The 13954-nt window shown below is 47.0% G+C and overlaps 2 protein-coding genes across 9 annotated transcripts; both read left to right on the top strand.

Annotated features, from left to right (window-relative positions):
* The first annotated feature begins 2510 nt into the window (after positions 1-2510).
* LOC129599064 (uncharacterized) lies at positions 2511-5712 on the top strand. Of its 8 annotated transcripts, none has more exons than XR_008691862.1 (4): positions 4168-4813; positions 5102-5177; positions 5329-5366; positions 5458-5712. XR_008691862.1 is itself a non-coding variant. In XM_055497201.1 (2 exons), the coding sequence occupies exons 1-2, from the start codon at positions 2728-2730 to the stop codon at positions 5585-5587; spliced, it is 426 nt and encodes a 141-aa protein (XP_055353176.1). In that variant the 5' UTR covers positions 2511-2727; the 3' UTR covers positions 5588-5712. The 8 variants fall into 8 exon arrangements, 2 of the variants coding, with proteins under 2 accessions (XP_055353176.1, XP_055353175.1); XR_008691861.1 differs by having other exon boundaries at positions 5233-5366; XR_008691858.1 differs by lacking the exon at positions 5329-5366.
* A 239-nt stretch (positions 5713-5951) lies between these two features.
* Positions 5952-13417, top strand: LOC129599077 (atrial natriuretic peptide receptor 1-like). The gene is made up of 20 exons (XM_055497217.1): positions 5952-6046; positions 6453-6775; positions 6844-6882; positions 7291-7315; positions 7387-7700; positions 7766-7809; positions 8001-8039; positions 8120-8194; positions 9772-9909; positions 9998-10255; positions 10327-10465; positions 10564-10660; positions 10784-10982; positions 11058-11213; positions 11281-11855; positions 11962-12181; positions 12242-12422; positions 12531-12579; positions 12743-12893; positions 13267-13417. Exons 2-20 carry the CDS (start codon positions 6529-6531, stop codon positions 13303-13305), a joined length of 2985 nt encoding a protein of 994 aa, XP_055353192.1. The 5' UTR covers positions 5952-6046; positions 6453-6528; the 3' UTR covers positions 13306-13417.
* The last annotated feature ends 537 nt before the right edge of the window (positions 13418-13954 follow it).

Genomic DNA, 13954 nt, shown 5'->3' with positions numbered 1-13954 from the left:
CATCTTCCAGCGCAGCGCAGATGAACCACCATGCCCGGGAACGCCGGTGTACGTGTTGCAGCGTCAGAAGCGCGACGGAGCATGGATGTGGCATAAGGGCGGCAGGGTAACCTCCCAGGGAGACGGTGGTTACCGAAAAGCGGCACTCGTGCAGTTCCACCAGCCTCACGGCACCGTTACCGAGCTGATCCCCTGGCAGCAGGTCTAAAGTGAAAAGAGTTTCGCGATGATTCCGCTGAAGCCCGTGAAAAAAAATGACTTTGTGATCCGCTGCTGCCCGTTAACAGATAACAGCCGACCAGCGGAATTGTCGGCCACCCGCTGGTCACTGGCATTCCGTGCGTTGATGGACCGCGGCCAGTGTGAAAAATATAGAGTGTCGTGTACCCTCCCGTTTCGCCAGACCCTTCTCTATCTACAACATCGGCGTGACGATCCATTAACACCTCAGGACATGGTATGAGTATGCTATTATCATAGCGGACATTAGTGTGAAATGTAGGGTATTGTATTAGTCGGCGCTGGTTGATGAGTTGCACAGTTCGCTTTTCTGCAAGATTTTTGCCCAGACAACTATGTCGTTGACCGACAGCCTGCTTGTAGATTTTTAAGCTACCTTAGTGTGCATGTTGTTTTAGTGTTTTTTCCAGGGTTTCTTAAATTTCTTCAGGTTTTCTTAGGCCCTTGGGGTTCTTGGGCGGAACTCGAAAAGTTCGCATGTAAGATCGACGAAAGAATTTGAGGCACTTAGCAAAAACCAAGAGCAGAACGCCATAGCCAACTCCGATAAACTGGCACAGTACAATCATGTACCTGTCTGTACATCGGGTGCGAATAGTACAATTCATGGCTGAGATTTCAACGATGCTATGCCATATCTACAATGCCTTGTATACCGTATGTAGCATGGTTCTGTTTTGATGACATACTGCGCCTTTCGCTTGTTTAAAGTCGACACCAGAAGTAATTACAATGTCGGTGTCTGCAGGATAAAGCATACAATACGGCGGTGCAAGAGAAGGCAAGCGGCCGCGCTACAATAAAGACAACCTCGTTGATATGGCGCCGCTGGACGATTAGCAGATTCCGACAAGAGCCGGAAGCTGACCAAAGTCAGCACATGAGCCTGCCGTTGCCGCTGGAAGATAGACTGCTGGAGGAGGTATTCCATTCACTGGACTCCATTGGACGCGTCCGATGTCGGCGTGTCTGTCAAGTGTGGAACAACATTCTCAACGAAACCAGCTTCCCCGATGTGCGCGTGACAGGCCGTAGCGAATATTACGATGGTGAGCAGGATTTCTCCATCGAGGGCATGTTCTGGGTGGTATCTGCTTTGCTGAAATGCCTTAACCATCATGTCAAGACGGTGGCTATCACGGATCTGATTTGACTGGATGTGGACAACTGTCCGCGCTAACCCGTCACCTGCTGAACGCCGACCGCGTGCCGCTACTGGTGTTCTATGACTGTACGTTCCGTCACCGCGACGATTGCCATCAACGGATCGATGAAATTGTCGGGCGAATGTCAAGTTTGGCTTTGGAGTGGACGGCGACGTACGACCGATTCATGCTGAAACAGTGCCGCATCTCGGATGGCGATCTAGAAGCACTGGTCCCCTTGCGAAGCGTTGAGTCGAGCCGGGATACGGGCATGCAGGTGTGGGAGCTGGTGGAGAGCAATCTAATTGGCTGGAAACCTTACCTGCATCGGGAGAAGGCACTCCGGTGGATTGCTGGTCGAAAAGCAGAATTGGTATGCTGTAGAGATGAGGATGGGGTAAGCTTTTCACGATCCCGTTAAGTGCACTTAAAGTACCCTAAGAAGCCTAACAGACTGTCTTTACGCTTACAATATTAATAGGTAATCAGCGATTCAGCAGGCGACGAATACTGAGTGCCGAATGCTTGCAGCTGTCCCCGGGACCGTAACCCGCGTGTACAGTACATCCGCCTTCGTCCACACAGCGCTGTGTTTGGAACTAGCCATATATATCCGACTGGGACGCCAATAACCGAAACTCTGATAGGAAAAGCTCGTATAGAAATATTATTTATCACGTAATCAATATTTGAAATGCTTTCCCGATGTGGTGTCCGGGCTAGGCGTCGGCAGGAAATTGCGTCAGCATGCGAATAAAATGAATAGCGGGTAAATAATCAGCGTTATCTATCAAGCAGTGAGCAGAAAGCGCATAGAAATTAGGAACCCTCGGCTAAACAGAAGCCGTGGTAGAATCGTGTTATCGCATCCAGTCGGGGTTTTTTAAACATGACTTTGACCTTTGAGGTTTTTCAACGAGCACAGTGAATGAAATTTTAAAATCTTTTTATACGTCTAAGTTGGTAGTCAGCATGCATGTGTTGACGGCGTGTCTAAGTTGTGCAGCTTTATCTTGATTTTTGCAGATACCGTATCTCGATAACTTTTCCGTGCCGACCCATCAGGCATTTCCTATTATTTGACTAAAGGTATTTAGTTTACTAATGTCGTATACAATCCTTCAAGTGCAATTGCACGCGCTATCTTAATTTTTTCCTGGCAGTATTCTACGATATTGGCCTTCTTAGGAGCCAGTGCACCGTATATATTAAATTAGCGCAATTTCGCCTGTCGCAGAAAGTTCCCGGAGTTACTTGTGCAAAATCCCGTTTCTGACAATTATAGCGTAATTACCTGCGGTTAAATCGGTATAAATTATCGGCATAAACAACAGCTGGCGTCATGCATCTTTACGGTGGCGAGATGGACGCGTGGAACGCCGTGGACGTTCAAGTTGACGGTCAGCTGCAGCACGGCCGCGTTATTAACATGGTGGACGGCGGCCTGATCGTTGATTTTGGATGTCACGCACAGCACTCGCAGTTCGTCGAGTACGGCCGCATTTTCCGTTGGAGCCCGAGCTTCGGCAATTCCGGGGAGGGCACTTTCTGGATGGCCGTGTCGGTGTTGCTGCGTCGCCCGACCGATGGCGCGTGGATATGGCATATCGGCATGACCGTGCATGGCTACAAGTACCGGTAAAGCCGAAATCTGACTTTAACTTAACGGTTTTATCCAGTTTCAAACGTCGAATTGCAGACTCGTAGTATATTTTCAAAAGTATTTTTTCCGCAGTTTCATATGATTTTAAATGTGTCACCGGCATCCACCGCTGGTTCATAGTACCGCTGCATATCCACCGTGAATCCAGTTGTCTACCCTCAATTCTAACACCATTTTTGGCTCCGCATACCGCCATTTAGTTTATATGCTTATTTTTATTAAATTCTAAAATTTGAGATACGGTATATTATTATCTTTCTATGTTTCAACATCAAATCTCATTTATCTCTGGCAGCTCAAAAAGAATTTTTTACGGGCAATTTAAACGCCTAATATTACATATAACGTTATGCTTATGGTGTTTTATCCGTCAGTTGATTGCAGGTGCTTAAATTATGGCAGCATATTTTAAATGCTGGTATGTGGTGATATTATATAGGTATTTTAAATCTTGTGCACCAGACAAGGAAAAATACCACAAAAGAATTTACTTCTCCGTTATACGTTTCAACCTCTTCGTATCAGTTGCCCTGCAATTTCATTTCGAAACGCAGTTACTTAATCTAGAAAACGGCTCACAGTTGTATTGTACTTCAACCATAGTCCCTCGGGTGTGACACTCGTGCAAGTGAAGATGCCGAATCGCACCATCATCGAGATGGTGCCCAGCGATCAGGTACGGATACGGTGCCTACCGTATACGGACGAGAGTTCGGAGCTGATACGCGTGAAGAAGAACGACTTTGTGGTCCGTTGTTGCCCGTGGCAATCCACCATCCACTGCTACATCGCCGAGACCTTCCAACGCCATTTGAGCCGACTCTGTGAAGCTCTGTACACCGTCCCGCACCGTCAAGCGCTTCTTTACCTGCAGTGGCGGGACGCCGATCCCCTGACAGCTGAACGAATTATATGTTTTTGAATTTAGTGCATATACGGTCAACGATCATGTCGGCAGCTTTATCTGTGCTCATACGATGATGGATGACAGCATCACACATTCACAATGTGTCACATTATATTACAGTGTGATAATATGTTATCACATTAACAACCACCACACTATAATAATGTGATAACATATTATCACACTGTAATATAATGTGACACATTGTGAATGTGTAGAGCCTAGTGACGTGTGGGATCACACGCCGGATGTACGTACAGATGCTGACTGTCCGCCTTCCACCTGCAATACAAACGGATAATCTAGTCAATCTATGCTGTGATTTGCTGTTCTGTTTTACTAACGGTGTATCTGATGTCATAACGCGAAGTCTATATAAGTTCTGGTCATTCCTAATATCGGTATCAGTAGTCTGAGATTTACTTCTGAGACTGCTTTCTAATTACAATTTCCTAGCGTTGTGAACTGTGATGTGAATTGGATAAAGAGACAGCAATACTTGTTCCTACGGAAGTGCATAGTCGTTCCCGGATTATCGCTTAGTATACAGGTTTGCTCGTGACACAATCGTCCTAGCTCTTGCCGATCCTCACAGGACTTACGACCGGAGATTGTAGTTGGATTATCGTTAGGGATTCCTGAGTTCTCGTGTTCCTGATTCGTTCGTCTTATTTTCATCATAATTCATCTGTTACAGTTTGAGAGTACGAGTGCCTACCGACTGACATTACAGGCGTGGAAGAGTAAAGATTGTTCATGGAGCTCTAACCAGCGTGAACGCTTATACACGACACTAGCATCATTAATATTCTTGCTGGATGAAAAAGGCATGTAAATTGCAAAAGACCAGTTTTACGGGTAAATTACTCAATAAAAGGCACTTAGTACGAGTATGGTTGTACAAGCTTATCCCGTTAAATTTTTAATAAGATACAAATAGCTAAATTTCTAATAAGGTACCGTTAAATGTAAAGGTACAAATAGCACGTGCTTTTTAGTGCGAAGTTTGCGGTATGAACGAGTGCCAGACACTAAGTCTACTACCATTATAAATTTGTCCTCAGAGTTCTGTCAATATCTAACAACTGTAAGATAATTATGAAGAAGAAATAGTTGAGGGCTGATCTTTTTTTTCGATACTTCCAGTTAAAAGAAAAAACGGTTAACTGGAGTCGGGGCCGCAAAGAGATCGTTTTGCTCACCTCACATGGGCCGCCAAGTGGTAATATTTATTATTAATAACATTTAATATTTAACACCGAACCGGATATGTGCAGGATTTTCGTACTTCGGTGTTGTACTTTGGACCGATCGCATCATGAGCAGTTGAGGACAAAGCCTGGCATTGGCACTCAAAATAAGTTTTATCGTAGAGCGGCATGAGTCAGCTGTTCCTTAACAACTCCGCACCGTATGCCACAAACTAATCATGGGCATTCTCAGCAAAGCAATTTTCTGTTGATATGGTGTCTCGCCATTTAGCAGCATGGAATCTTTTGCAGGAAAAAACATTCTACTGTTAAGAACACCTGGAAACCGGAGAAAAGCGAGCCACGGGATTTCTGCGCCGGCGGATCAGCATCGAAATCCAACGCGGCAATGCGGCATCTATCTTGGGAACGGCACCGATAGGCGCAAATTTAGATCAAATGTTCTCTATGATTAGACCGCATGGGTCAGTTGATGCTGAGTAATAAGTTATGTTTTCTTGAGGTTTTCAGTATATGATGTTGGACGTGAATAAAAACTGGAAGTACAGATTAGACGGTTGTTGTCACAATGGTGTTACAAAAGGCACACAATCTATACTTCTACAGTGGAACCTCCCGTTACCACTAATTTTAATCAAAAAATAGGGCGCGCACACCGGTTGTGACTATACAAATGAGCCACAAATTAAGCAACCGGACATATTCTTCTTCAGGCCCGCATCCAATTAGTGTCACAGGATTTCCTTCGGGAATTACGTGCTAAAGACATGAGGGAGCGCTATTATTGTCGCAGTAGCCGGGCAGCATTTTCAAGCGAATCAGGGGTAGGCGGCAATTGACAATCCGAGAAACTCATTAAGAACATCTGTGGATGCATCCTGTAAGTGTACACGCTCGTGTAAAGATCGCTTGGATTAACCAATTACCTCATTATTTGCGATCGAGAATCGACCAAGCCAGGCATAGATGAGGCTTGTAACTCGATATTACGTAAGCGTTTATTAACCATGTATTGCTCAGTCGTTAGGTTGCACAGTTGTTAGATATTGCACATTTAAATTGCGCAGTGAAACAGTCACCGGCTTCTATGCAGAGCAGTAAATCGATAATGAGAAGGTATGTATCAAGATGCACCGCCTGCTGATTCGTAGACACGATGGAAACTAGCATAGTAGAACGGGTATATCGGAATTGCTTTAGGGCATATTATTCATAGACAATCCTATCGTAACAAAAATGCACGGATGTAAAGTTTGCTGGATGGCTCTGTGCTTTTTCCTGCATAGGTGGCCGGTCAATGGGCGAGACAATGGGCAGGCCGCTGCCGCCTCGGTATTGGAAGTACGGGTGATCAGTCCACAAATGTGGGATCCCGGCGTACCGATCGGGCTGGCATGGATGGGTGCGGCAATGCATTTAGCCGTTCAGCGCGCCAACGAGCGGTATGCGGAGCGGGGACTGCGTTTCGTGCTACAACCCGTGGACGCCATGTACAACCAGACCTGCTTGACCGCCGGTACTAACGGAGCCAGGCTTTTGGCCGATGTCTACTACCGGCATAACTTAAAGCATCACGCGCCCAACACCTGCAACATCTACTTCACCCATAGTAGGCACACGCTGTGAGAGCAGTGACGTTATTGTGTTCGAGTTCTAACGCATGGGTTTCTCCTGCAGCGTGTATGGACTACTTTCAGCTGCTCTGCTTGTCGGACGGTAAGCCGCCAGTCATGATAATTGATATTATTTCGAAAGTAATACAATTACCCCGTAATTTCGGACGCATTGGTACCATTAGCACAGCTACAAATACAAATCCACCCGGGTTAGGCTAAACTTCTACGGCGCGCCACGCCACACTATCTCGCTCTGCATGCACTTGGCATGGCTGCAACATGCAGAATATCGATCTGAATTATAAAATATCCATATAAAGCGTTGACCTTTCTCCTTTATTATTACCTTAATTATGGAGAGGAGTAAATTTGTCATTGTGGTAGATGTAAAGAAGTGACGATCGTGCATAGTGCAAGCTTCGCGCCAAATCCGTGCAATCTATACTTTTACGGTTGAAGTTACGGGACAAGGTTTAATTGCATATCGACTGTTTCTTCTTTTCCACAGCATGGAATGCCTTCTTTTTCAATAAGTAAGTCACAATGCTCGTGCCGACATCTGGGAAAAAAATTTGTTGTATTACTTGTAATTAATTTCCCTTAGTGGCATTGCAACGCTCTCTTCCCTTCCACCCTTACCGACAGCATCGCACATGTTGAACGTAGCGGGCAGCGAAATAGGCCTGGCGCGCACTTTATGGGCCATTCTGAACAACTGGGGCTGGTCGCACGTGGCCTTCTTCCTGGACACGCGCGCCCCAACCATCTTCTATTCCAGCATCCTCAACGCCGCGAAGGCGGTGGCTTTCCAAGATGGCCTTGCCAACAGCAACACCACTATCGCCACGTATCCGTTCCAGGCAAATGACAACGCCTCCATTGTCGATGGCCTGCTGCGCGCCAAAGATACCAGTCGCGGTGCGTCAACCTCTCGCGATGTTTGATTACAAACTCATTAGCAACTACTTGTTCTCGGATTGCAGTGTTCATCCTGTGTGCCTCGGGATCCGTAGCCTACCTGATTATGGTACCTGATCCGTAGCCTACCTGATTATAAATATCTTGCCTACCTTCGTGATTATGGCAGTTTTATTGGTGGACATAAAAATGATAACGCGTATCGTCGTGATACTGTATTTGTTATTCAGTCATTCATTCTGTTATACGTACACACCAGTCTAGGATACTAATTATTTTATTACATACGAGTATCTTCAGGATCTCGCCAGTCAGCTCGGAATGATCAACGGAGAATACGTGCGTATCCTGCTCAGCTGCCTGCTTCATGGCTGCTGTGCCGCTGGATACATTATTATACCGTTTCCTTAAATTTGCAGATGCTGTTCAATATACAGGCTGTCCAGAATAATTATTATGGAAAGGCTTCTTTTTTCAACAATCCCACTCCGTTGGTGAGTAAGTTAACGTTTTTGCCGTTTTTTTTTGTTTTTATCTGGGAAATTCTGCTGCGTTTAGGCACGTCTGAATAGCGCAACAAGGCGACTTGTTGATGCAGTACAGTAAAACCTGCGTACTTTGAACACCTACGGTTCCATATTTTTCGTTCAATGTAGACGCCTGTTAAATGTACAGAACAGCTGCCCCCAGGGGGGCGCCCTTGAAGACAGTGCTTCAGCGTTTTAAAGCTGTCCCTGAAAGCGAACAGGCGCCGCCTCAAGGGGGACAGCCCCGTTAGCAAGCCTTTTTTACGCTATTTTCGCTCATAATACAGCCCTGCCAAGCCAAGTTGGGGCAGTTAAAAAAATTCCTAAACTTCTACCAGTGAAGTGGAAAATTTTTATCAAATCTTTCCATGATAGTTCTTGGTCCATAGCACCTTCAGTTATTTTGTTTCCATGCAAAAAACTGAGGGTCAGGGAACGGGATCCAAATTTATAATCTAATTTTTGATGAAAAAATGGCACTGCTTACTAAGAAATAATCAAGTCTATTCGAGAACTATTTAAAAATTGGAGGAAACTGAGAAGTTTTAGCGGATAGCGTAGTCGCCTAACGGAACCTCCCTAGCATTTGTTTAAGCATTGACATCTTGTCTAAAGGGATCAGTGCTCTAAGCAATCGCATTTTCCTGAAGGTGCCTTTTAACATACAAGTCTATGGGAGATGAAACTTGTTTCGAAGTCACCTCGAGCAATGATGGCATAACGTCCCTATGTTGACCCCTCACGGACACCTTCTGGGTCACTCAACAGGTTTCAAACATGTTCACATAAAAGTATCAGTTGGCGTATTTTCCAGAGGAGCAGTTATAAGCCTCCGAAAAATGACCACTCCCCCTTCCCATAAATCCCAGTCTTGCCCTTTACTGTCACGGCAAACGATTTCAACTTTGACACTGCTGGATCGGCAAGAAAAAGTTTAGCTAGAAAAATGCGTAAATGAAAAGAGAACTGCGTACTGCAAATTTTTTAAATTTAATTTTACACAACTGCCCCAACTTGGCTTGGCACCCCTGTAAATCAAAAATCACGTGGAGTTATTGTTGTAACCAGCGCATGTCTGTGAACTCTGGGCCGTTACGCGTTTTTTTTTGGGTTTTTTCGCTCTCGAAACCAGATTCCGACGCTTTGTTCACTCTCGAAAGGTCTAAATATTAGTAAATAATTAGGTCCGTTCCAGCTAATTTGTTCAATGTTCACTTTAGGGAGTTGTTCAATATACGCGAGGGCCCCCTTGTGTTATAGTCTATGAGACGCGCCGGTTCCGTAATAACCGTTCAATGTACACCAGTGTTCAATTTACGCGAGTGTTCAAAGTCACAGGTTTTACTGTATTCCGTTGTCTGAGTTGTCCCTGTCTTTTAAATATAAAAGACACATTCACGCTCACAAAAATGACACAATATACGTTATATACCGATATACCGATACGAATCATATGATGTACGTGTACAGTAAGTCGTGAGTCGTGAGTGTGAAGAAAGGTCATATATTGGAAATCTGCATGCTCTAGACTTTTGTTACGGTAGATGTTAAATTTAACGTGGAACTTGATGTTCATCGTCTTCCACGAAGCCGACGGCACCGACGACGAGCGGCAACTGAACGAACAACTGCGCCAATTAGCCCAAGATCTCTACAACAACACCTACGAGCCAGGATTCCAGGTACCTATACTGATTTACGTTTCTTATTGCGGACGTGCACGCATACATTGTAGATGGAACCGAAATTAATATGTGCTGTCCTTTGTAGCCGCTGAGCAATTACGCTGCACGTGCGGCCTACACTTCCTTTCAGCTAATCGGTGACGTCCTGGTCAACAACCTCGATAATTACCGCCGATTGACCAGTCTGCAGCGCGCCACTTTCTGCACCGGCGACCACCTGGCGTCGCTCTTCTTCAATCGCACCTTCAACTTGTCGCACGCTGATGTCCGGGTAGACTCTCATGGATTGTCCAGCCAGGACGTCGACATTTGGAAGTTCGATTCGCAGACAAGAAATATGAGTGTAACTGTCGTCACATGGTACGGTTTATTAGGCACGATGACCTTAATTATGGATTACTGCTTTTCGTGCAGGTATTCGCGGTGTATCGCTCCGTCAGTGGCGCCTTCGAACTGAAAAACCGGTCGGTGCAGGACTGGCCGACCGGAAGCCCGCCGCTGGATGTTCCCGTGTGCGGCTTCTCTGGACTGGAAGGGCCTTGTCGCCATCGCGGTATGAGAGCTAATTTTAAAAGTATCTGCGCCCCGTAGTCCATGATTATGACGGTACGACGATATCGCATAATTACGACGATAATATGCTGCCATTAGCGCTGAGCAAAGGCATTTTGGGCGTTGCTCTTCCGGTTGCTACCTGCGTGGCTGTGGTGACCTTGGCTGCATCTTGTGCCACAATATGTGGGATCCGGTGAGTACTCTCGTCTGCGGTTACCTACAAAATTGTGCCCAGAAACCGGCCCAAAGCAAACATATTTCATTAAAGCTAATAAGTGAAACGTTGGGAGAAATTTTTTCCTGCTGTATTAAGCAGAAAACGAGCGCGGCGTAATGCCCGCTCACGCTACTGGTGGCTAATCAACGAGAACGAGTTGGACGCCAGGCTGGATAGGAGCGGAACACACGTCGTCACTCCGGTGTCGTGGAGGGGGAGAACAGTCTGGGTGACGGCTTTGAATGTTGAGGGCCAGCCTAACCTCGCGTTAGTGGCGCAGTGCGTTCCCGACACAACGGTCAGTGCACGAAAATGATTGCCGGCGTTGAACCGTTCAACCGCTAGACAATGACTGTGTTTGCTTATCTAACAGCACCCTAATGTTAACGTTCTACTGGGAATTGTTATTCTGGCACACCGAGCCTTCATTTTCTCAGACTACTATAAGCGCGGCTCGCTGGTAACCCTGTTGGAAGGGATGAAACTGGACGAGGATTTCCAGCTGGCATTAACACGCGATTTGGCCAAAGTAAGGGGCAACACAAAAGTGACCTTTCCTCAAATGTTCTTAATATAACTGATCAATCTAACATCAGGGTATGAGTTATCTGCACACTACCCTTGGCCGCCCGCACGGCCGCCTCCGCTCCAACTGCTGCCTCATCGACGACCGCTTTACGCTGCGTATTGGCCAGTTCGGTTACGCCGACATTGGCCACGCTCTGTCGCCGAGCGACGACCTAGATGCTGCTGGTTCTGCCAAAGACCTGGCTTTACCGAGAGACGTTTACGCTGTCGGGCAGATACTCCTATTCATTATCCATCAATCCGCCAGTAACGTGTCGTACCAATTACCGACCAGAGAGGCATCTCCGGATGCAGCGAACGAGATTACCAACGCAGACGCGGATATCCAACGGCGCCTGGCCGAGCTGGCCAACTTGTGCCTGCGCACCAACCCTTCCCTGCGCCCCACCGCCAAGCAGCTGCTGACCACCATCGGGCGAATGCATGTGCCCGGGCAGCCGGTATCCAACAATATCGTCGACAGCATCATTCGCCGCTTCGAGGCCTACACGCTGACGCTGAACGAGGCGGTGCGGTTACAGACCGAGGAATTAATCAGCGAGCGGAGGAAATGCGACGATCTGCTCCGGGAACTTCTGCCCAGGTTGGTCGCGATCATCAGCCATCGTACAGTTGAGAGTTACCAAGCAGGGTTCTATGGCTTTGTACACCTCCTTAAAATTCTCCGGTCTTTGTATGGTTCTTCGTAGGTCCGTCGTGGATCACCTGCGCAACCGGCAAACGATGGTAGCGGAGTATTATTCCTGCGTCAGCATCATCTTCTCCGATCTCGACGGCTTTGTCGACTGGGTGAGTCACGTGCCGCCGGGAGCGGTAATCCAAGCCGTGACGTCCATGTTCAGCGCCTTTGACGAGGCCATCCAGGAGATGGATGTCTACAAGGTGGAGACGGTGCGCGACAGCTACATGGTCGGTTGAAACTGACGGAACTCATAGCGAGATATTTTGGCCCAAACTCTGGTGTTACAGGCGGTGAGTGGAATCCCTGCTCGAGGCGATAATCAACATGCTTTGGAGGTGTGCCAGATGTCCATCAAGCTAATGAAAGTGCTGGAAAGCAGCGGAGTCATTGACCACAGCCGTGTAGTGATGCCAGGGGAAGACGGTTCTGAGCCCGTTGCGCTGCGATTGCGGTGCGGTATCCACTCGGGTACGCTTCTACAGTACATGCATTACCGCGGGTGCAGTGCATTATTTCTACGGTTCTGGGCATTGCTAGCATGAAACGGATCGCACTCCAGCGCGCTCGTTTTTGCAGGTCCCTGTGCCGCTGGGGTGGTCGGCATGCGCGTACCTCGCTACTGCTTGTAAGTGCGTACGCAAGTGATAGACTGCTAACGTTATCGTAGTGCCTTCCGTGTCTCTCGGCGATCATCGTTGCTTTCTTAGTGGTTAAATGGTTTAGGGCGGGCGTGCAACGGATGGTAGCGACTTGTGTGATTCTAGCGTGTTATACGTACCCTGCTTTAGGTTCGGTGATACAGTGAACGTGGCGGCCCGCATGAACAGCCACGGTGAGGGCGGCCGCATCCACCTCAGCCAGGCCAGCCGCGACCTCCTGGCTGATACCGACACCGGTCACCGCTTTCGCCTACAAGAGAGAGGACTGCTATCAATTAAGGTCAGTTAACAGCTGACCTGCTGATCTTACGATCCCGCATTTTACTAATCAGGATCATACTGTACAGTAATCAGGATCATACTAATTTTTTGCATACTCACACCATATAATTATTCTTCGCAATCCGGATACCTGGCTGCGTTAGTTGACACTCCAGCACGCAAATTGTCAACACAGCGATTACACTTTTTTGAGCGTACGACGTACGTAATATAACAGATGCCACCGTCGTCAAAATCTACAATTGCGACGTTGCTAGTGTAACCGTGTGCCGAGGCATCGGCTAATGCAGACTAGTGTTCCGCAGTGCGCTGAAATGTTATATAACTGTTCGGAATGCGAACAACATCAACTGGATGCGCGTATGTTTCAGGGGAAAGGCGACATGCTGACCTTCTGGCTTCTGCACTAACGCAACCGTCACCGTGACCAGCATCTTCGTTTTGACAACGAAATAAGAGGCTTTTATTGTACAGTTGTGCTTCATGTGGCTGCCTTTGCACAGAGTGGCGAGTGCAACGAGTTTACCGGTCGGTTTAGCTTAGTTTTGTAGAAGATCTGAAAACTGGGAAAACAAAAAATAAAACCAGTTTCTTGTAATTCCGTGTTCCATACGTTACTCATGAACGTTGAGGATAGTCGTAAGCCTGTGGCGCTGCACCAAAGTTGTACGGTAAGGTTGTTTTGAACACGTTCACTTTTAAGTTGGAAGTATTGGTTTTTGCCGCCTTTCGGCAGTGCTATTTCCCAGTGCGAAGTTCGGCACCGAGCACAGTACAATCAAGCGGCAACCGCAGTCCTATCTCTAGATGCCATATTTCGATAATATTGCCATAAAACGCTTTGTTCGGCTTGGTAGCCGTACTGGCTTGTTTTACCAATAGCCTTCACATATACACGCTCACAATATTTAAGTGTATTCACCGAATAATTCACATACTGTAAACGATTGCTCAGGTTTTAGAAAATGACACGCCACATGCTAGTCATCTCCTACAGCTACTGCTTCCGCAACCAGTCGAGGCAAGATACGAAGAAGCAACTGCGGGACCTCACTGAAA

The sequence above is a fragment of the Paramacrobiotus metropolitanus genome, unplaced genomic scaffold (assembly GCF_019649055.1).
Source record: "Paramacrobiotus metropolitanus isolate TYO unplaced genomic scaffold, Prichtersi_v1.0 Parri_scaffold0000137, whole genome shotgun sequence".
In the NCBI taxonomy this organism is placed as follows: Eukaryota; Metazoa; Tardigrada; class Eutardigrada; order Parachela; family Macrobiotidae; genus Paramacrobiotus; species Paramacrobiotus metropolitanus.
The sequence above is the reverse complement of the archived record's forward strand: the minus strand, read 5'-3'. Positions and strand labels throughout refer to the sequence as shown.

Coding starts and splice junctions, on each gene's coding strand:
- LOC129599077 (XM_055497217.1), top strand. CDS start 6,529: ATGTGGGATCCCGGCGTACCGATCGGGCTGGCATGGATGGGTGCGGCA. Junction 11,856..11,961: donor CTCCGGGAACTTCTGCCCAG/GTTGGTCGCGAT, acceptor GGTTCTTCGTAG/GTCCGTCGTGGATCACCTGC. Junction 12,894..13,266: donor GAGGACTGCTATCAATTAAG/GTCAGTTAACAG, acceptor CGTATGTTTCAG/GGGAAAGGCGACATGCTGAC.
- LOC129599064 (XM_055497200.1), top strand. CDS start 2,728: ATGCATCTTTACGGTGGCGAGATGGACGCGTGGAACGCCGTGGACGTT. Junction 3,024..3,651: donor GTGCATGGCTACAAGTACCG/GTAAAGCCGAAA, acceptor CTTCAACCATAG/TCCCTCGGGTGTGACACTCG.